The sequence below is a fragment of the Acipenser ruthenus genome, chromosome 23, assembly GCF_902713425.1.
Source record: "Acipenser ruthenus chromosome 23, fAciRut3.2 maternal haplotype, whole genome shotgun sequence".
Lineage (NCBI taxonomy): Eukaryota > Metazoa > Chordata > Actinopteri > Acipenseriformes > Acipenseridae > Acipenser > Acipenser ruthenus.
This window is the reverse complement of record NC_081211.1, coordinates 19,974,456-19,997,101: the sequence shown is the minus strand read 5'-3', so window position 1 is coordinate 19,997,101 and position 22,646 is coordinate 19,974,456. Positions and strand designations below refer to the sequence as shown.

The 22,646-nt window shown below is 37.9% G+C and overlaps 1 protein-coding gene across 1 annotated transcript; it reads right to left on the bottom strand.

Annotated features, from left to right (window-relative positions):
- Positions 1-1,061: 1,061 nt before the first annotated feature.
- On the bottom strand, positions 1,062-21,450 carry LOC117413312 (LON peptidase N-terminal domain and RING finger protein 1-like). The gene is made up of 12 exons (XM_034022307.3): positions 20,623-21,450; positions 17,567-17,685; positions 16,967-17,089; positions 16,646-16,744; positions 15,270-15,375; positions 13,178-13,271; positions 12,091-12,205; positions 10,955-11,076; positions 9,506-9,664; positions 8,485-8,647; positions 6,868-7,017; positions 1,062-4,968 (listed from the first exon to the last, which is right to left on the bottom strand). The coding sequence occupies exons 1-12, from the start codon at positions 20,966-20,968 to the stop codon at positions 4,819-4,821; spliced, it is 1,746 nt and encodes a 581-aa protein (XP_033878198.3). The 5' UTR covers positions 20,969-21,450; the 3' UTR covers positions 1,062-4,818.
- Positions 21,451-22,646: the final 1,196 nt, after the last annotated feature.

The following is a 22,646-nucleotide window of genomic DNA, read 5'->3' as shown; positions in this document are numbered from 1 at the left end:
TTTACAACCATGGATGACTGCTCCACAATATGGGTCTTTTGGTTTAAGGGTGAAGTCTACCTGTCTACCCAATTGGATCGCCTTGAATAAGAGACACCCTTCCTGTAATGAGGTTTATAAATAGGACAGAGGTAAGATGTATGAAATTGTTTTATCTCACCCAAGAATGCCAATGGTTCCATGTAGATAGAAAAGTACACTTGCAGACACTGTTGTGTCATCAATTCAGGTGACAGATCTTAATACCACCATCACTGAAATCATGAAAATAGAACTACTTCATGACAACTACTCTTAACAGTGCACACATGCTTCTTTAGTGGATTTCTTTGTCACAACAACCACTGGTATTAAGGCGAGGGTATTAAGACTCGCCATTGTTTGGATCAGTTGAATAGACCTGTTTGTTTCTGATGATGTTCCAAAAGTACCTCACTCTAGTTATTTTTAATGCATTTATTTAAACATATTTGTACAGACTAGATCTATGGAAAAGCAGTATCTAAATGAATTGGGTCTTTGTATATTTTGTCTCTGGTTAAAAAAGCAGTAGTCTGTGCAGGAAGCATTTTTATTTGTTTCTGCTATAAACTGTCGCTTATGATTTAAGTTTCTTAAGGACAAGCGCTCCTTAAAGTAATTGTAGCTAATAAAATTATTTTGTAAATCATACCTTTCTATTAGCTACAGGTAGGGCTCAAGTTTTGAAATAAACATGGTATAGCAAACATGTATTTTCATTTTCAAACATGTCTGGTACTAAGGGTACTTCTCAGTTTCTTTGCCTTGTTCTCTGGATATCTGTTACAACACGAACTGAAAGCATGGCCTGCAAACAGATTTCTTAAACCAAGTTTAATGCGCTATCTCATTTGAGACACATTATATATATATATATATATTATATATATATATATATATATATATATATATATATATATATATATATATATTATATAACAAATGGAACTGCACAAGAGGTAAAATTTATGGAATTGCGAGGTCGCTTGTTCGTGCCCAGCCTGTCCTTACAAGCTTAAAAATCACCAAACAGACGGAACTGTATTTGAAATAACTTTATTAGCTATAATAAGTGATTGTTTACAGGTACAATACGGAATTATATATATCTCTTAAGCAAACACAAAGTAAAAATAAACAGTCCAGCCAGACACCAGATAATCTTAAATAACACAAATAAAAAGACTGATGAGAACTGAAGTTTCTTTAAGAAATTGACTTTTTTTTTTTTTTTTTTTTTTTTAGAATGCTTCAATGTAATTTGTCAACATAGAAATATATGAATACACAATTCGGATTGCCCAGTAACATTATCCATTTCTACAACATGCTGGTGTGTTTCATATGTGATCGTGGTTTGTCAGCCTGGTGAACTCATTTATCCTGATACAAAGCATACTACTGATCTACAAACTAGCACAAATATCTTTAAATTAGAAACCACCCCCTGAAGAGAAAACATTACACCTCAGTCATTTCACCAGTGAAACTTTGATTATTATTGGATGTGAAGCTTTTTTTTTTCAATTTTTGTCAGTGTTTAAGTATATAGAAAACTACAAAGCAGTATGCAATTCAATATGTTGTGTAACATTTTTCAGCAGGCTTCACTTGACAATATGCACTGAATTATAAAAATGTCTTGCATCAGAAAGGTGTGAAGATTTTCTGGGTTTTAAGTTTCTTATTTATATATATATATTTGCTTCACATAACTATTTACTTGTGTACCTATACAAGAGTAACACCACTTAAATTAACATTCAAATAAAAAACAAATTCTAAGGAGTCAAAGACCACATACTAAATGGTACATTTATAATACCACCCTACTTAAGAAATAAGGTTACTTTTTTTGTTCTTCAAAACAATAGTAAACTTTTCAATTCACCCAGTATTGGCAGCAATAACAGTGACATGTCTGTAAGTTCAGTCAGTTATGGCTTTTAAAAAATAAGTCACGGTGTAGTCAAACTGAACTTAAGGCAGTTACTTTAAAACAGAATTGACCATCACCATGTTAAGATCAGCACACTTGTTTGGAGTTCCATGTACTAGATACAGAAAGCTGGCAATGCCCAGTTTGTCAATAACTAAAGTTGTTGAAAAGTTTTAGTCATGTTCAAAAACTTGGGGTGCCCGATGGCTCATCTGGTAAAGACACAACCACGCGGTGTGCAAGGCAAGTCATACAGACAGGGGACTGTGCGAAGTTGCCGATCTTCATGGGGATTCGACAGGGAGCGTTAGAGTGGCTATATAAATAGTGCGACAGTGGACCCTGCTGTTTTTTTTTGTTTTTTTTGTCAAAGCAATGTGATCAAATTCCCTTAACTTTTATGCCCTTTGGTCTACAGCAGCAGAAAAAGAACCAAGTTTAGCTTCAAAGAGTACATCTGCTCATCATGCAAAAGGTTTCCAAGACTAATGACTTGGAGTTGTCATTAGATTTTCTTTTGTAAATGTTCCTCCATGAAGAGTAAAAGGCTTTCTTCCATTTTGATTACTCGTGTAATCTGGTTTAATTCAGCTAATGATCTCAGCAAGAAAACACAGCAATTTAGATTAAGCAATGCTGTAAAATGACCAGCAGTTAGTTGGGTGGGTGCACCTGTTGATGCCTGAATTGCTTCAGTGTCATATCATACATTATGGGATAATGCATTTGTCCATTACAAGATTCATGAAAATGTATATTTTTATATAGCACAAGTCTCAATCATCTTTGGAAAATGTCAATTTCTGAGAAAAATGATGTCTCTGAATAGAAGGTCTTAAATCATGTCCCATTTAATTTTCATAAATAGGTTAGAAATCAATCTATACCTTGCCTGAGAAATTGAGAAATGGCATGAAATAAATATCCCATCAGTACATCGGCCTTCTGATTTGCACTAGCATCCCATTAAAAAAAGTACTAAATATTGTACTTTAGGTGATTTATCTGGATTTTAGTTTTTTTCAAAATGGCTATTTACAAAGTGTCCTCTAAGAAAACAATCACTTTACTTTGCTGGTGATTGTCGAGAACAACTGCTTTATCACATTTAAAAGAGGGGACAGTAAACAGACAGAAAAACAGTAGGGGCATGTGTACCAGTGTTAAAAACACCAGATTCACTAAGCAATACTACAGAAATAGTAGTACTTTCCAGAAATACAGTACTTTCCAGCTAAACTTTTCAGTTACTATCAACTGTTTTTCAAATAATCTTCAATATGACATTTTGCCTGTTGCTGGACCAAGTGTCTCAATTTATCATTTTGATTTTGAGTACAAAATGTGAATTGGAGTGAACGTTTAGCGAATCTTTTCTTGTGCAAGTCCAGTTTGTTAACCATGGAAACAACAGCGGATCCAGTCTAGAAGATTACTAGTGCCCAAAAAGGAGCGATGGTTCAGAACTAAGCCACTACAGCAGCTCCCAGTCCCAAACCCGCATTAGTAAATAGCACCGATCTGGGGTTCTGAATTACCCTTCTTTTAGTGTATTATTAGAAGGTGCCAGGAGTTTGAGCTAACAGGCCCCTGTTGAACTGCTCTGAACATGTCACAGCCAGCACAGAAGTGTTAATACAGTCATTTGTCTCACCTGAGTCCATAAATAATTATTTGTTGTCAGTTTTCCAAGCAGCTGCAGTGAAGGATTGATTTCTTTGATCCAGCACAGAGCACAGACAGGAGTCTGAAACTCGTGGCATACACAACTGTTTGGAAAATCAGTAGTGCCGAATTTAGAAATTCTAAAAGAAACTCCAACATTGAAAAAGACTTCTAGTCATTTTTTATTGAATTTAAGGTTCATCCCCTGGCACCTGGTTATTTTAATAATGCACCTGTGGGTAGTTCTGAAACCCAGAACCAAGGACAAACTGCTTCACAGTCTACACACTAAACTGGATGAAGAATATAATAGTAAATACATTCAGAATATATTATGAATGAGTAAGGCCTACTTGAAAAGGAACTGAAACCCAGCTGATATTTCACATCTCAGATTTACAGGTAGCTGTGTATGAGCAGCAGTCCCATCTCAGATTTACAGGTAGCTGTGTATGAGCAGCAGTACCATCTCAGATTTACAGGTAGCTGTGTATGAGCAGCAGTTGAAACCAATCATGAAAGAAATGTAGATTTGAAATATTTACTCTAGTCTGTTCCGAGCCCCCTGGAACTGGAGCTGAGGATTGGGATATAATGAGCTTTACTGCAGTATTGTCAATATAAACAAGCACGGACGACTAACTGAATTCCCTATATAGTCCTTATATAGTCTATTATTCAGATACAGCCATGTAGTTGGATAGCACTACTAAAGTCATATTTTGTTTAGGATTTCAGAACTCCCCTTATTTAGGTATACTATTAAAATGACCCGGTGTCATGAATTTGAGCAACCTGGTTTCTATGCTCTGAAATGGTTACACTTGTCTCTGCATGCATACATCTCACTTGAGTTTTTAGGTTTACAATTAAGAGTTGTTCATGCAGCCAGAGGATAGAATGATCTATTTAACAGGGACCTGATTGCTCAGACTCCTGGCTTCTGAGCATTTCAGCGATACACTGTGGGTAGCTCTGAAACCCTTTTAAACCCTGGGGAAGTAACTAACAATCCCCAAGTGCTAGCTGTGATGAGGATGGTGATGTATGTGTGGATAAGGTCACCGTTGTGTTAGACTAGTATAATAATAATAAAAAAAAAACAAAGGCTTCTAGAAAAAATTAAAGCAAGTGTTCTTGAAGCAAGTGATGTGCAAAATGGCTCAACTGTATCCTCGATTTTAAATGAAGACTTAGTTCTGCGAGAAGAATTCTAGGACGTTGCGGAGATGGCCCAGTCTGTCTTGGAGCAGTGTCAGGGACAGGACTGTGGTCTGGTAGGCAGGGTCCAACTGCAGGACTGACAGTAGCCACCAACACCAGGCTGGACCATCTGGGGAAGCCTGCAGGAGAACAAGAAGACCCTACTCAAGAGATCTGAAGGCTTGGATCTAATACATTACACATATTTAGAAAGCATTTATTTTCTTTCCTGACCTCTTCTTAACCCCATTAACACAGCACATGTTATTAAAGGAATGCTTTTCAAGAAGATGATCTAGACCAGTGGTGGCCAATACACCAAAACATTTTGGTGGATCTCAACGGGCTCTGCGATCCAGCAAGCAATGACCAACAATTATTAGCGGGATTTAATGTAATAGTGTCCAATACGTAAGATAGCAATAATAAAACAAACCAACCACAACACAATAAAAAACATGCAGTCAAAGCATTTTTATATTAAGCATGGGTAGTTATAAAACAGAAACTTACCAGAGTCTTAAAACCTGGTGTAGGCAGAGCTCTATGCTAACTTTTTTTTTTTTAGGCACATGTGTGCCTAAATTAAATTTAGGAGCACACAAAACAAAACACACAATTCTGCTCAAATTTATTGTTGAATATCTACAAATCTTTTTTTCCTTCCTTTCTTACATAACACTTGTGCAGTTTAATATTTTTGCATGAACAAAATTATAAATGGACAACTTTTTTTGCCCAACTTAAATGATTTTTAACTGCCTGGTAGCATCTTCCTCAGAATGTGCTACTTGCCTGTTTATGGTAGCGGGATTGCCTGGCTGACGTTTCTGGATGTATGCCGCTCCGCACATTGCGTGCTGTTTTGAAGTACTGTGTTCATATATTCACATTTGTACTTCTGGCTCCCTGTTAAAAAGGCAGTCTTGTCTGCCATGAGTTCCTGACATCCTGACAAAACGTGCAAAACATGTATTTTTTTTAACATTGTCAAACTTAAGCCAGGGAAAATCTTTTAGCCACTGAAGATGTATGTTCTTTTTCTACTTAGAACTGCGAACATGCTGTAACTAACATAGCCCTTCTCGAAGTTCCCAGTTCGCTTTCATCTTCTGACATACCTTCATTGCTCATTTTCTGTAAAGATGCCATCATATCTGAATTTTGTTCATGGAGGTTTTCTTTTGTTTGAAACCTCTCCAATCACATGAACATAATTTGTTATTTCCTCATCTTGGTTTGACAAGTTTTCAAACTGTCTGGAAACGAGTAGCCATCGCACTGATAAAGCAGTGAAATTGGCGGGGTATGAGATTTGTAGTTTTTAAATGTGTGATAACAGTGGGCAGTGGACACCAATAAACTACATTCCCATAGTACATTACGATTGAGCGATGAGAGTCTAGATCCAACTGAGGTTTTTTTTTTTTGTTTTTTTTTAAATATAACATTTATTTTTTTATAGTCGACCTTTAGGATTTTCTAGTCGCACATGTGCGCCTAAATTAAAATGTACGTTCGCACAAGCATTTCTTTAGTCTCATATGCAGAAACTTGGGATATTTTTATCTATGCTACTGGACGACACAGACGGCTCTCCCCATCAGCCAGAACAAAAACAGTTGTATGCTTATATGTTAGTACCTTTTCTAATTTGTCCCGAGATCCACCAAAAATCTTTTGCGATCCACGTATTGACCACCACTGACCTAGACTGATGTTGGCTTCTTTAACAGTCTAGAACAATTTCAACAGTATACAAACCCTTTTTTTTTAAAAAAAAGGTCCATTTTTTGCTTGTCAATGTGTCAGACTAACAGGCAGAGTGGAAGTGATGGGGAATGGAGCACAGGAAGTGATGGGGGTACAAACAAGCTTTGGTTCAAACTTTCTAGTTAATTAAGAAACCTGCATATTACCAAACTAAAAAAAGCTGAGCCGAGGGGACCAGCTATACTACTGCTATGCTGTTGCTAAGCTGTAACCTTGGTTATCACTGAAAAGCTAGTTGACGAGGACTTTACTAACGACTGTGTCACCTGTATGTCCTCCTCTGTGTCAGGCATCAGGCCATGCTGCATGCTGATCTGTCCCTGGATCCTGCCTGTCAGTCTGTGGAACCAGTCGTGAGCCTGCTGGAACACGCTGTCATGTAAACACTTCAGAACCTCCAAATCTGCTCCTTCCACCTACACCAGAGGAAACAAGAGAGAGGAAAGTGGATCCCGAAGCAGCGTGCTCGCTGGGCCTCTGGATCACTGAGGAACGGGCCTGGCAGACATGGCCACTGGTTATTTAACACAACAGGACATTAGTAAACCTTGGTTTCACCGTTTCTTTACTGGGCATTCCTAGCCCACAGTTCTTCATTATTCACAATTTAATCCTTTCATAAAAAAGTCAGCTCCTCAGTTTGGAATTCAAATGTGGAATTGGGGGCTCAGAAATATAAGAACTCGAAACTGGGATTGAAATATAACACGCAAGCTTGCTGGAAGTTTCCCTGAGCGATGTCTTGCTTATGAAATTATTACTTGTATTATTATTATGCATAAGCATAATTACGAGAAAGGTCAAATGCAATGTGAGTATTGAAGATTACTCTATTGATGTGTGAGCTGCAGAATAACAAACGCCTGTACGTGGCACTTAAGATATTACTTTAAGTTGTGCAGTCATTTGCTAAGAAATTTCCATACCCATTTTTATAAAACTGAATTATCAGTTCTAAATGTATATACAGTAACTAAAGAAATAAGCACATTTACACCATGAGCTAAATTTTGACCACAGTGCATTGTGTAATGCTAAAATACAACACCATAGGACCCTGAAGAACATACAGGATGCGAGCCACGTACCAGTAAAAAAGCCATTTCTATTGAGGTGTATTTAAAAGGGCCAGACCTAAACAAGGTTTTGAAATGAAAACTACTGTACATTACCATACTTTAATTTATTTTATTGTCTGATAAAACCATGTTTTAAAAACATGGTGCTACCATTTTAAAGAATTCAGATTCAGCTTCAACTAGCCTATTTAGGGACTGCTATACACCCATGAAACCAAAAGGCACAGTTTCTTTCTTTCTTTCTCGGACTGTGCAGAATGATAACATTCACGTTTATCCTCAGGTTACAGGGTTGATAATACTAGGCATGCCAGCAATGAAACGAGACAGAGGAGGCTGTGTGGTCCAGTGGTTAAAGAAAAGGGCTTGTAACCAGGAGGTCCCCGGTTCAAATCCCACCTCAACCACTGACTCATTGTGTGACCCTGAGCAAGTCACTTAACCTCCTTATGCTCCGTCTTTCGGGTGAGATGTAATTGTAAGTGACTCTGCAGCTGATGCATAGTTCACACACTGCAGTCTCTGTAAGTCGCCTTGGATAAAGGTGTCTGCTAAATAAACTAATAACAATAATAACAGAACGAATGGCAGCATATAAACGGTATGGGTTACTGGGTATCTGCTCTAACCCAAGACAGGAGGCAGTTAGGAAACCCACCTCCATACTTAAGAATGACCCACATCCATACTTAAGCCATTTCACATTGGCTAATGAGTGGTCACTGTCTTGATGAACCTGGTAGTTTAGTGATCTTGTTAAACTGCTCTGCAATGCGCTTTTCCCAATACATGTGGTCCTCTTACTTTTTGATCCTCCAGGTATTCTATATCCGCGGTGTGGTAGCCGTCTCTATGGCTGCGTTTCAACACCCGGAAACGGCTCCTTCCAATGCAATCAACATAGGACCTGCCGTCAGGAAGCACGTCAAGACCCAGAATCTCCAACATGCAGCCGTAATCTGCAAACCTGCGAGCAACACAGAACAAAAGTCTCTGCAGAAAGTATAATGCTATTCATTGCCGAAAATTGCAACATCCCTGTTTTAATAAAGGGGTCTGTTCCTTTAAGAGAATCCCAACAGGCTGTCCAGGTGAATCGATTAAGGTGAGCTGCTGGGATAAAGGGGTTGAAGGGAGAGTGCTTGTGGCTCAAAGTAATCACTGTAAAATTAAAATAATGCAAGCGTTCTGGAAAACTAAGGGTTTAAGACTGAGACCTCAGTCAGAAGGGTCTTACTGGGAAAATGTATGGGATCTAAAATACCAGGAACATACATTTCCGGGACATGGATTGAACCACAAGAGGAGACTTGTCCACCCAAAGATGTTCACTGAAATTGGAAGCCTTCTGAAGTCAAATGGGTTTTTTTTTGGCATGTTTTGTGTCTTCCCAGTTGGTTTTGCAATGACTATTTTGAGTCAAAATATGGTTAGTTTTGTTTGTGATAATTGAGAAAAGTGTGTGAGGAATTTAAAAATACACATAATGGAACTTTATCTGGAAGTTAGTCATTGAACAAAACACTATTTTTGTTGTTGTTAGTTTTCCCCTTACATTTTGAATGAACAATGAATTACTTGTGTATGTGAAGACTGGGAAGGGATGAAAGCTCAATGCATCTGTTGGGATTAGCCAACATGACAAGGAGCAAACTGATCCTAGTCCAATGATCTGTTACAATGATCCGTTACAAAACTATGTTAAAAATAACATTACGTTTGCAACAGAAACCCACAAAACTAGGGATCCTAACATGACATTTCCCCAAGACTCCTGATAGTAATGTCCCTCAACCTCTCTTTAGTCTTGATGTATCTGACTCACCCTTTTCCGTGCTCATAGGTGCACATTCCAAACTTCTTCGTGCCCGTCTCCATACACCTGCGCATCATCAGGCGGTACCGCGGTTCAAATACGTGGAGCGGGCATGGCACGCCAGGGTAGGCCATGGTGCACACAAAGATGGGGATGTCTTTCGTTAAACTGCAAGAGAAAAATCCATCAAAACACATTTCTATATTGAAGTTAAACGAGCAGAAGTGATACATGTGTTTTGTCTTTTATAATGTTGTCTACCATTATGGATGTAAATTAAACCATTACAAAGAAAATGCTTAATTTAAAAACACTTTTGCATAAGAATGAATGACAGATTTTCCTAAAAGTTTGATTGTGTTTGATTTTATATATAAAACAATGAAAAAAGTTGAATTTGTTTATTTAAAAAAACAACTTTAGCAAGAGGTCTCGTCATTTTACTCTCTCCTATTGTGCAAATAACTTGAGGTCATAAACCTATAGTTAGAATTGTAGGTTTTAACTGTGTGTGCTCCCCATCCCACAAAAAAGGACTTCCCATTTTGATCTAGTTGGAAAGTTTAAGCAACTCATGTCAAACGAGGGCCGGTTTACAGTACTGATGCATTTCTGTAATGCCTCATCTGAGCACGAATATGCAGCGCTTACATTCCCTACTATAGAAATTGTAAGTGTTTGTAAAGCAGTGTTCTTCCGGGCCATCACAGCCTTCTGTCTGGCCTGTCGGATGTCAGTTGTCCTTCATTACAAATGCTAGTTGCAGATACGCAGGGTTGAAAGGTCGCCACTATCTACAGGGCATTTGTGTCCCCTTACAAGTGATATTTATTGGCAAGTCGCCATAAACTTTAGTTTTGGTAACACACTCTGTATGCACATTTATTCCCATTCATGTCAGTACACTCCAGAACCCAACAGTGATTTTTTTTTTTTACAGTTTAATATAATTTTTTAACACTCAGCGCGGACCAGAGAAAACCGTCACAGCGACGGCTTTCCTGTGTTGAACAATCCCAGTCCCTGTTTACATACAAGATGTTCCTGTGAATGCTGGTTTTAAGAAAATAGATCATTACAATTGAACTTTCTTGTTAACCTTTGAGGGTAAAATACATACAGCAGTGTGGAGTAGTGGTTAGGGATCTGGGCTCTGGACTCTTGACCGGAGGGTCGTGGGTTCAATCCCAGGTGGAGGACACTGCTGCTGTACCCTTGAGCAAGGTACTTTACCTAGATTGCTCCAGTAAAAACCCAACTGTATAAATGGGTAATTGTATGTAAAAAATAATGTGATATCTTGTAACAATTGTAAGTCGCCCTGGACAAGGGTGTCTGCTAAGAAATAAATAATACAGCACGCGTTTAAATGTTAGCTGTTCACCCTGGTGAGTGCGTGCCACAAAGTGGGGTGTTGCCCCTCAATGGAGAGAGGAGTGAGAGGAGAGGGGTACTTACTTTGAGAGTTCTGCCATTTCCGAATCATGTACTTGTTTCCTCTCTTCAAGCTGAATGGGAAATAGTTTGGACATGATCTCCTCTAGCAGGAACGTGTGATTGTATTTTCTGTTTTTTAAGAACTGCGAAAAGAGTATTTCAAATGATTTTTTTTTGCTTTTTCACTTGTTACAGAGTACCAAGATATTAGAATCTACACCATGCCTATGTTGATAGTGTCTGTGGTGACCACACACCATGTTGCTATATGGGGGTTGTTGGGATAGGGGTGGGGCGGTATCACATTTTCACAGTATGATAACCTTACGGTTATCATAATATCACAGTATTAACTTTTAAACCTTTTCTTTAAAAAAAAAACAAAAAAAAAACAAAAAAAAAGTGCAAATAAGCACAAATCTGTGGTTAATAATCTGTACTCTATTGTACACCATGACAGTTTCTCTCAGCAATTTTGACCAATTAATAATAATATCCAAAACAGAATTCCAAATTAGCAACACACTCAGAAAAGATATGTTCTTGTGCAAAGTACTTTCATAAAACTGAAACCTCTCTTTTACTTAGTTAGGGCCATGGGTTCATGGAAGTCAATAATAAACAAACAAAAAATGTATACTTTTATAAATGTACATATGGTTATCAGTTTTTGTGTCGATTTGAAAGCAATTCAATTGCATTTTTCTGATAGTTTCATAATTTCATAATCTTAAACCGTGATATACCGTCAAACCGGTTTACCGTCCCACCCCTAGTTGGGACCAATTTTCTCTGCATAGAGAACACCATCACCTGCCACTTTACATAAATGACTCTCGTGGGTGGTGGGCATTATTAAATTGATAATTTGGGGATTTATAACACTATTCAGACTCAAAATATCCCTTGATTGTTTGGTGCTGTGTTGTTTTCAGCAAGGTATTCCAGTTTTGGCACATGAACGCGAGCCAGATTGTGCCCTCCAGCTCTTGAACCCTGCCCTTTCAAGAAGCACCACCAGCAGAAGGTGGGTTTGGCTCACACAGGGCACATGCATTTGCAGCTTTGTAGACAGTAATCCCCAGCAGGGATAGTATAACTGGAGCACTTCCCTGTGAAACGTTTGTGTAGATTCCGTGCTCTGTAGGCAGTCCTACCTCGTGGAGATTCTGTTTGCAGAGCGGGCAGCGCAGGTTGTGGTCCAGGCTTCGTTCCAGACAGTTCTTGCAGAAAGTGTGTCCGCAGGGGGTCGTGACTGGTTGAAAAAACAACCTAAAAAAGTAGGAATGCCAGCAGTGATTTTACCAGTTCAGTTTTACAACCATGTGCACCGGTACATGTAGTGTAGTGGGGGCTGTTTTCATTGCTATTGGTTGATGGGTCAATAACTGTCCCATGTGGCAGTTATTGGAATATATATAAAAGCTTGAGGGTTTAGATAATTCATTTATACTTCAAGGGCTGTGAATTAGTCACTAATCTGAACTATTCAGCGCTTTCAAAAAGGACCTGTTAAACAAACCCTGTGTTCCTTGTGTTCTGTTGTGCTAAACTAACGTCTACAGCTACAGATTTAGCCTGCAGCCTGTTGATAACAGGGAGCTATACAGGCTTTCTGCAACCTACAAAACCTGAAAAGGAGTCAGAAAAACATACCAGTTAAGACCACAAGGTGTCAAAAGACCTATTTCAGCTTTGATGACCATGACTTTGTGGTAATTATTAGACATACCAGAGAATCTTTGAGACTTTGTTTTTACAAAATCATTTAAGTAAAGATTTTTTGTATTGCACTGAACAACTAAACTTTGAATATTTATTTTTGTTTTTAATAACCTGCTTTATGTTCTGTAACAAATTACTACATAAAAAATATATATTTAAAATAAAAACAGAAAAAAATTAATGCTACTTAACTCAATCATATAAAACCATGCAAATACAACATTGGGCCACTAGATGGCCTCAGGCATTTGTAGTTTGTGGAAGTCAAATTTGAAAAGAAGGAATGGGTGAACAAAACCAGTGAAGGAAAGACACTTAAATATTCAGAGCAACTACCCACCCACGATATCATCTTAACAGACTAGAAGTCACATTTTTAAAATACACTACACGGATCACAAATTTGCAAGTAAAATAATTTCCTTGCGCAGAGCGAACACTTTGGAATTAAGGCACAGGACATGCAAGCTGACACAGGTTTGATGGAGACATATCTCATCGCTATCAAGGGGTCCTTACCTAATGCAAAGCGGGCATTCAAAGTCAGACATGCTCAGAACATTGAGAGGGGAGTCTTGCTGTTGGGAACTGCCTCCTGCTTTGTCCTTTGTATCTAAATAAAAAAAATAAAACAAACAATCAAACATTACGATAAGAATATGATGACATACCTCTTCCTTGCCATGTAACTTGTACCAAATAGCTGCATTTTTCAACTTCTAAACAGACACTGGTACTGGCAATTCTTAATTCATAACCATTTAGATGTTTAGCACATCTCTGTTGCTATAGTATTTTCAGTAGTATTTAGTAATCCTAACTATAGATATTTTTGTTCTGTACTTGCATCTCTGAGTTAATGACTGAATATTCAAAATGCTTTAAATATTCTATAATGTGATACCGAATGCCTGTGAACAGGCGCTAGTTGTTTGCTATACCAAGGAAGTGTATAATAAAGCCGCAAAGCGCGACAGGCGGTTGGATTAACATGTGATAATGTGATAAATCTTAACCTTTAAGAGGAGCTGTGCTTAACTTGCTCATAGCAAGCACAGGAAGTTGGATTGACACCCTTGTTGGGAAATAAGGGTTTTTTTTTTGTTTACATTGCAAAGGGGACGCAAAGAGAAGAACATAAAACAATGAATTAACAACGCAAAGTCAATTCACAATAAGTTGCCAAACTTACCTAAACCTTTATGTTTATTTTGCAAAACTAAAATCTGAATTGCTGCATTCTGCCCAACCTTGAATGAGTACAAACCCTTTCGGTACAGAACACTATTAAAGTCAATTACCAGCTTATGAAACCTGGGTTACACCTACAAACATGTTGTTTCATTATCTCAATGCAGTGCCTCGTTGCCATTGATTGTGAAGCTATGCAAGGTTTCAGGCAGGAAACTAAATACACCTTATAATATGATAATTTGATTGACAGGAAAATCTGTGCAACCAGCACCAAAGGTCAAGCAGACACTGGATAAGGAGGTAACACCCGGCTTCAATCAGTGTCAGCTACCAACAGCAATCATGCCAGGTACATTTTAACCTATAGTCAGTGCTGTGCTTTGAGTTTACTTCCTCCACCTCATTTTCGGCCTACTCATTTCTCTATGCCAGTGCTGCCCAAACCCAGTCCTGGAGAGCCGCTATCCAGCAGGTTTTATAGGTAACCTTTAATCATCAATTTCTTAACACCTGGAACAATTTCATTGTGATCAATTAAGCAGGTGATTAATTAAATGAAGTCATTTAGAGATCATTTGATATAAAAAATGAACTACCCTTTTCAGCCCTCAATGGCCTAGATTACATACTGGGACAATGTCATGACTTCTGTCCCCTGTCATGACGTATTTAAGGTGGTACAGCTGAATTATAATTTTAGCTGATTTTGGTTTCTTTAATTTAAAAATTCCTGCTTTGAAACTTCATGTTGTATTTGATTTTTGTATAATGTATTACATTTGTATTCAAACATAAACTAAACAAACCAAAACTAAGTAAAATTGTAACCCAGACCGTACCACCTTAAATAAGTCATGACAGTAAACAAGTCATGACATTTTCCCAGCATGTAAACTGGCCCAATGACCAGAGTTCCCTTAATTGAACAAGTTATTTGCTTAATTGATCAATAACTTCCATGTGTTCCCAGTCTTTAGAAATTAGCGATTTAGGGTGACCTACAAAACTTACTGGATAGAGGCTCTCCAGGGCCGTGTTTGGGCAGCACTGCTCTACGCTGTCGGATAGCTGTCAATCAGTTTCAAGGGAGCTTCAAGTGTCAAAAAGCAAGCAAAATGCTGTTATACAAGCAACTGTTTTTGTTCTTCAATACAAATGTTTAATCACTTCGTTGACTGAAAAAAATGTTCATTATAGCGTTTACCTTTTGTTGCTATAGCAAATGAGAAACAAGGAATGTATACATTTGATTATGCAACTGAGGGGTTTGAATAACCAGTGTGATTGGCTAGCTGCATTCTAGAAGGGAAAATTGTGACTCATAAAAAGCCTTTACGGGTGTGATTATCATGTTATCAAATCATTGTCAAGTCAATGTCGAGGCACATTGTGGACATAATGAAAAAGCTGTACATACCGGCAGCTTCCTGCTCCATTTCCTCTTGCATCTGCTGACCCTGTGTCTCCTCACTCACTGGCAATGAAGACACAGGCTGGCAATCCACTTTATTAGCACTGGAATGCTATTTGGATAAAGTTAAAACAAGTTACTTTACTTTAACAACTCTGCTAAACCAGTGTCTAGTTTAATAGCACAATGGTCTTTTCATATGTGGTCTGTCTGTCTGTAATTCTGAACTGCCCATTTAAAAACAGGAGTTCAGGAGTTACGCCTTGTCAACTTCTCTTCACACCACTATTAAAAAGTGAGTGACACACTAAGGATCCATTGCCACTGTGCTCTGCGCAGCAAGGCTGAGCAATGGCATGCACTGAGCTCGCCCTCAAAGAGACATAAAGCTATTGGTCGCTGGTGCTAGAAGAAAGAACTCCTGCTGCGCATAAATTACTGTGCATTCTGAATGAATATAGGGACATTGTCGGACAGCAAGCACTGCATTCATTGTATATATTGTTTATATCTGGAGATTCAAACATACAGGACATTTTGTTCCAGATGTTTAATTCCCCACCCTTGTGTGTCTTTGTATCCAGGTAAGGAGGTATATTTAACATCTAGCTTGCACTGCCGCTAGCAGATTCCCATATCATGATGCCCCACTAAGGTGTCTCATCACTCCCCAATATCAGGTATTTTAATTTTTATTATTACTTATTTGCTGGATTCTGTCATTTCTCATAATTACTATCAACCATTCAATAACTAAATACAGCACAGCAATATGTCCCTGCCTATAGCAACATTCAATCAGGCATTGAACATTTCAAATGCTTGATACCGTTATGAATGCTGTAGCGCAGGGGTTCCCAACATTATTCAATGAAGGTCCACTTAACTCATATGCTCCTCCCTCAGAGGTCCATGAACATACATCAACACACAGCTAACCACACTGCCATCTGGCTGCAGTGTTTATGTCTTTGGCATCCATTGTGTCTGGACATTTTTTGCCACATGCACACGACAACTCTAATCTTTAGCCACACCAACAACTAATCTTTAGCTGCACCAGCAAAAAGCAAAACAAACGTTGTCAGTGCTTAGAAAGTGTGCCGTCTTCTACTATCGGCTTTATCTGTGTGTTGTGGGTAAACTTCAGACTAATAACTAAAAAGACAAATGGCAGACAAATGGCAGATACACGTGGGGTCCAGAACAAATTGCTTCAGGGTCTGGATCTGGACTGCGGTCCTCTGGTTGGGAAAGCCTAGCGTGTTGAATGTATGTTGTCCTGTGTCTGGAAGCTCGACAGAATAATGTCATTAAATGGGTTATACCCTAAAGTGCATTAGTGATGTAATGCACCACTAAGAGTTGTAACTTGTCCTTACCTGTATGTTGTCTCTTTTCATTGGTGTAGTGTATACAGACACAGCGCTGAGTAAGCCTTCCACAGTGTCAGGGAGGGGCAGAGCATGTCTTTGTAAAATCTGAAAATAAACATGCTGTTCACTTCTAACAGGTAGTACTATAAACTGACAGGTCATGTACATTATCACATAGCACAGCACTAACCACTATAAACAACTTTGGGCTTTTATCACAAAATGTTAAGCACCGTTTTAAAAGCTGAAGTCTGTGGACTAAAATAAAGGCCCTGTGTAGATAAAAGTGCTGCTACAGTACAGCTTACAGCATGGAAGCGGTCTTACCTTTTGTATCTCTTCCCTGGCAGCTGTAAACTCTGGGTCTAGTGTGAGACAACGGTGATACTGGAGCAAGGCATCTGTGTTTCTGCCCATCTCCATGAATATTTTTCCTTTTCTAAAGAATCCCTGGAACAAACCAGTACGATACAGTTGTGCTTACAGAGAATTTGTAGATTCACAATTCAAAATGACAGAAGGTCACATGCTACCAAGAGCTCAACTGAATTTGCGTACAGATCTCACAAATGTGAGATTATGATATAGAAACCCTTAAAAAGCAAGTAGCTCAATTGCTATTATTATTATTATTATTATTATTTTTATTATTATTATTATTATTATTATTATTATTATTATTATTATTATCCTATCTTTTTGGTATTTTACTTTACATGTCTATGATAGGAAAACATAACTGAAGAGCAGATCATAGTCACATCAACAATACAATCTGGCAATTGGCAATACATCTCCATCAGAGTGGCCGAAGACAGAACTGAAGAAAAGAAAGTCCAGCTACACAATTCAGAAGACTGTAAGCTTACTTTTTCTCTTTGCTGCCTTAAAATACACTACATTGTATTGTATCGTAGGTTTCCTTACCTCGGTCCACAAAGGTCTTGTTTGGCACATAGCTTCAAAATCCTCCAGAGCTTCATTAAACTGCTGTAGTCCCAAGTAGGCCTCAGCTCTTGAGCTTCGTAGTCGGAAATCATGAGGTGCTGTATTAATGCAAAACATAGGTTTGGAAAAGCACTCAGAAAGCAGACGCCGCAATCATGACTCTTTTGCTACTTTGAGGTATTTTTATGAACTTGTTTTTTCAATAATAAGGTAACATGGTATGTACTGTAGTAAACTATGCAAGCTCCCTGCTGTCCAACCCATTCAACACTGCAGAACTTTAACTACTAAATACAATAGTATAAGAAAGATGACTATTCAAAACAGCAGACAAGTAAACTTACCTATTATACTAATCTGTATTTTCTTATTTATATATTTTTTAAAAAACATCCTTGCTAATAACTAATAAGAAATTAAGAATGTTTGCCTGTCAATATTCGCTCGTTTCCTAGTTGCTGATTGATCTTAAAAGTTTGTCAAGTCAGGCCGTAAAGGATCCTAATGATTCAGCAGCAACAACATGACTTGGTATCCCATTTCATGCCCTCGCCACTTTGTGTGTAAAGAAGTGTCCCCTGCCCTGTCCTAAAATATTAGTAAGGGTTAACTTTGTCATCTCTGTTTAATATTTTAAAAACCAATCAAGTCCCTAATTCATTTTTGTTCTGAGCTAAATAAATTCAGTTCCCTCTGTCTTCACAGCTCATTCCTCTAAGCCCTGGGATTAATGCATTATACAACCTTCTCATAACCTCCTTTGATTTGTACCTGTTTGACTTTAACCAAGCATTCCATTTGCCTTTTGAATTGCGTCCCCACACTGTCTGGTTGCTCACAGCAATGAGACCATGACGACACCAAGGTCTTTCTTTTGGGTCTAGTTCTGAATACTGATTTGGTATACTACAGTTTTGTGACCATTGAGTTACACTTTACATTTGTTAACATTAAAATGTGCCAATTTTTACCCAGGTTCTGAATACGGTTTAAATCCTTCTGGATTACCTGGTTGACTGACAACATGTCAGCCAGTGAGGCACTGGTTCAAGTCCCTCCCATAATCATTTACCAGCCAGCCTGGTACACTGGGTCCTAGCTGGGGACTGCACGCCATTGAAGTCAAAACCCTGTGCACATAACACTCTGGTCATGGCTGCATTTCTTTAAAACAACTGACTGAAAGGGAAGCTTGACAAAATAAATCTACATAACATAATGTGATGTAACAGTCTATTAATAAAACTGCAGTTCTCCAAGTCTGCTGTTGGTAACGAATCCAAAGGCACTTTCTTAGAGCCATTCCTGGAAGTAACAGGCTGCATCCAACTAGTCCTTAAGATCAGCTGGTTACTTACGCAACTGGATCTGCAAAGAATGATGTGTTGACAGGACGCTTGAAGAAAAACACTAGATACATATGCATTACTCGCTTCGCTGGCTCTTCCAGAAAAAAGTTGTTTGCATAACATGTAATACGAGAATAAATTATACAAGAAATGACCAGCACCCCTGTCCATCTCATATTGAAATTGATTTATTTTCACACTAGGCTCCGTAGAAGTTTCGACAATGAACAGTGACAATTATTTTGTTTTTATTGGAGCTGCTGTTCAATTTTCCCCCCAAATGCAAATAACTGATATTTTACATTTTTATATATACTCTTACCATTTTAAATATCTATATAACTATAAAAAGAGGCTCTGCATCTTTATCATGTCATCAATGTTAAATTACAATTTAACAAGTAGGTTTCATGAAAATAGCTACTTGTTAATAACCGTGACTTGCTACCCCTGTAACAGAAGAACATATTTTTGGTTTTGGTTTTGGTTTTATAATACATATTGCTCATTTTCTGGTTGTATTACATGAAATTATCTTAAGAAAAATGTTTGTTTTTCCCCCAGGATAAAGGTTCATTTTATTTTGGCCTCAAGGTTGTCACTGTCTTGTTTCCTTGCACCAGGTATCAGTTAGTGAAGCATGATTTGAGATGTACTCCTCATGTCGCACTGGCAGTATCTCAGAGTTCATACTGGTACACTAAACCCTCCCAGCTGAAAGAAACTTTTCTCTTTGCATGTATAGAGCACATCTAAAACACTTTCATTGATCAGACATGATACCTTCAGTGAGATACCTTGATCAGTGCAATTAGCCAAATGGTTTGCCACAACTTTTTGGTGGTTTCTGATCGCTTTACCGCAACATTCACTGTAAGTAAAATAAATAATTGAGAAGTCTTGTGTAAACGCTGCTGTAATGTTGTGTGTTGAAGAGATATAAACTATGTGTGTGATGACTAATGAAAGCCTTTTGGGTTAAATGTATTTAACAGTGGTGTGATAAGCCTACATACAGTACAAACGGTGTATGTGTCTAATAAACATGCATGTTTTAATCATAAACAGTTGCGTGATTTGCAACATATTAGCATGGACGGTTGAATTGAAAGGTATGCCTCTGGTCCTATAATAAGCGCTCAGCAACATGGTATCACATTTCTATTTTTTTTATGCGTGCAAACGCTCAAGAAAGATCGTCACACGCAGAAGTGATGATGCGAAGTTAAGCTAACGTAATGGATCTTCAAGGTGCATGTGTTTTTGACTTCCCCCGATTTGCTTGATTTATTTAGATTTATTTCTATTCAGTTGTAGTTTCATTTTGTATGTCTTGATTATAACAGTTTTGATAGTATATAATGCAAATGCAAAACTACCGAAACAATTATGTTATCTAACGACAAATAGGTTAACCTTATAATGCTGCACGAGTGGCAGATAAATAACAAACGGCTTATGTGCTTTGGCAAACGAAGAGCCTTCCCATGCATTACACTGCACTGTACAGCACAGCAAATTACACAACCGGGTGCGCAGTGTACACTTCCTTGTGTTATACAATGTTTGTTTTTGGCATCGTACACCTTCGCGTTACATAATCTGTTACCATATATATATATATATATATATATATATATATATATATATATATATATATATATATATATATGATTCAGTTCTTACCAAGCTGCATCCCTTCGTTGGCCATTTGAAGCGCTTGTTTAAATTCACGGTTTTGAAGGCGCTCTCGTAAATTGCACTTGATTTTTTGCAGTTTTGTCTCTTCAGGGCAGCATTTCTCCATGACAGCAAAAAGCACAACATTGTTTCTTACGCTTTTCACATCCCACAGTTTTAATCTTTCTTTGCATACTGGGCATTGTGGAGGTAAAGTCTTTCCTAAGCACCTTTTACAGAAAGAATGTCCACAGGAAACTGTCACGGACTCGCTTAAAAGACACTGACAACTCGGACAAAGGAGGAGTTCCATTTTCATCACTGGACACGACAGGTTACAACAATTGTGCATTTGGTTTCATTTAAAAATGACTGTTAAGGTCCAAGCTGTATAGCGAATGATCAGGCTCCCATAGAGTCGGTACCTTTATGTCATTTGCAGACAGGAGTATGCGAATAAACGGTCTATGTAAGAAAACAAAGAAGCTTGCGCGGTTTCCCCAACTATGTACTTGCACTGTGTGAAAACCAGTCGTGGTGCGTCTGTCCTCTCACAAAAACGAAGCCTCCATTCGTGACAACAAAGTGTTTGCTAGTGTCCAGTATTTTAACTTTGTTTCAGTTTTTTTTTTTTTAGTAGTCCATTGCATTGCAAAGCATGGAAACAAATCCAGCGCAGTTCGTTTTCAACTAGCTCTTTTTAACTTGCATCCCGGTGCAAATAAATCCCTTCACCATGATATCTACTTTTTGAGACCACTATATTCCTGCAGGACATCATCAGACCACGCATCTAAAACATACAGTAAAGCAAGACTCCTATGTCTGACCCTATGACATTATATAAATTAACGAACCATGTGATCTTTACGGACCGATTTCTATTGGTTAAAATTCCGAGGTCCACCCTGTTGTGAAACGTGTTCCTCGATCGTTTCATAACATCATTTGCATTGGAAAATGCAGTATCTTGTTACGTGATTAATTAGTAACATATCTAGCTAAAAAGTATTTGCAGTTATACAATCATATGCAACGACTCACGACTGAGAACGTATTGAGGATATGGAAAGCCAAATTATCGTTTATAGATATCTTAAATTCATTTATAGATATCTAAATGATTTAGAGATATCTTCAAATATTTACAGATATCTATAAATTAATTTGAGATATCTCTAAATGATAATGTGGCTTGCCATAGGACATAGGAAATGAAAGTAATAACATATATATATATATATATATATATATATATATATATATATATATATATATATATATACACACACACACACACACACACTAGCGTGAGAAAGTGCACGTTTGGAGAGGGAATCAAAAATGTATCTAATACATTTTTAATTTACGTTAACCAAAACCATGCGCACCGTTTTCATCATTCAGTGTTCTATAAATTACAGTTCTCTAATCAGTCCTGGCACTTGGTATTCTCTAGACAAACTGAAAACAAGTTCTAGAGAAATATGATGATAAATTAATACTGGAGCAACATTACCAAGAACAGTGCTTGCAGACATGAAAAGAAATGGCTTTGAAGCTTTTTGATCACCTTTAAAACCAGGATTCAACACCATTGTAACTCAGAATTGTATATGTGTTACAGCTCACCTTTATAATTCAGCCATATTGTAGGTTATTAGTATTTATTTCTTAGCAGACACCCTTATCCAGGGCAACTTACAACTGTTACAAGATATCACATTATTTTTACATACACTTACCCATTTATACAGTTGGGTTTTTACTGGAGCAATCTAGGTATAGTACCTTGCTCAAGGGTACAGCAGCAGTGTCCCCCACCTGGGATTGAACCAATGACCCTCCGAGCAAGAGTGCAGAACCCTAACCACTACTCCACACTGCTAGGTTCTGAAGGCTGATGAAATGGCTTCTACTATGTGTTTCCAGCTGTATTCTTTTTATGCCAAGGAAAAAATAACTGCTTTCCAGGAATCCTCTCAGGCATTGTTCCCTGGGCATGTGTTTCTAAGGAGCATTTCATGAAA

Excerpts from the sequence above, each read along its gene's own strand:
- LOC117413312 (XM_034022307.3), bottom strand. The coding sequence starts at position 20,968 with ATGCACAATTGTTGTAACCTGTCGTGTCCAGTGATGAAAATGGAACTC. Across the intron at positions 17,090-17,566 it reads CAAGACCTTTGTGGACCGAG|GGATTCTTTAGAAAAGGAAA; the intron begins GTAAGGAAACCT and ends GGTTTGTTCCAG. Across the intron at positions 4,969-6,867 it reads ACACAGAGGAGGACATACAG|GCTTCCCCAGATGGTCCAGC; the intron begins GTGACACAGTCG and ends GTTCTCCTGCAG.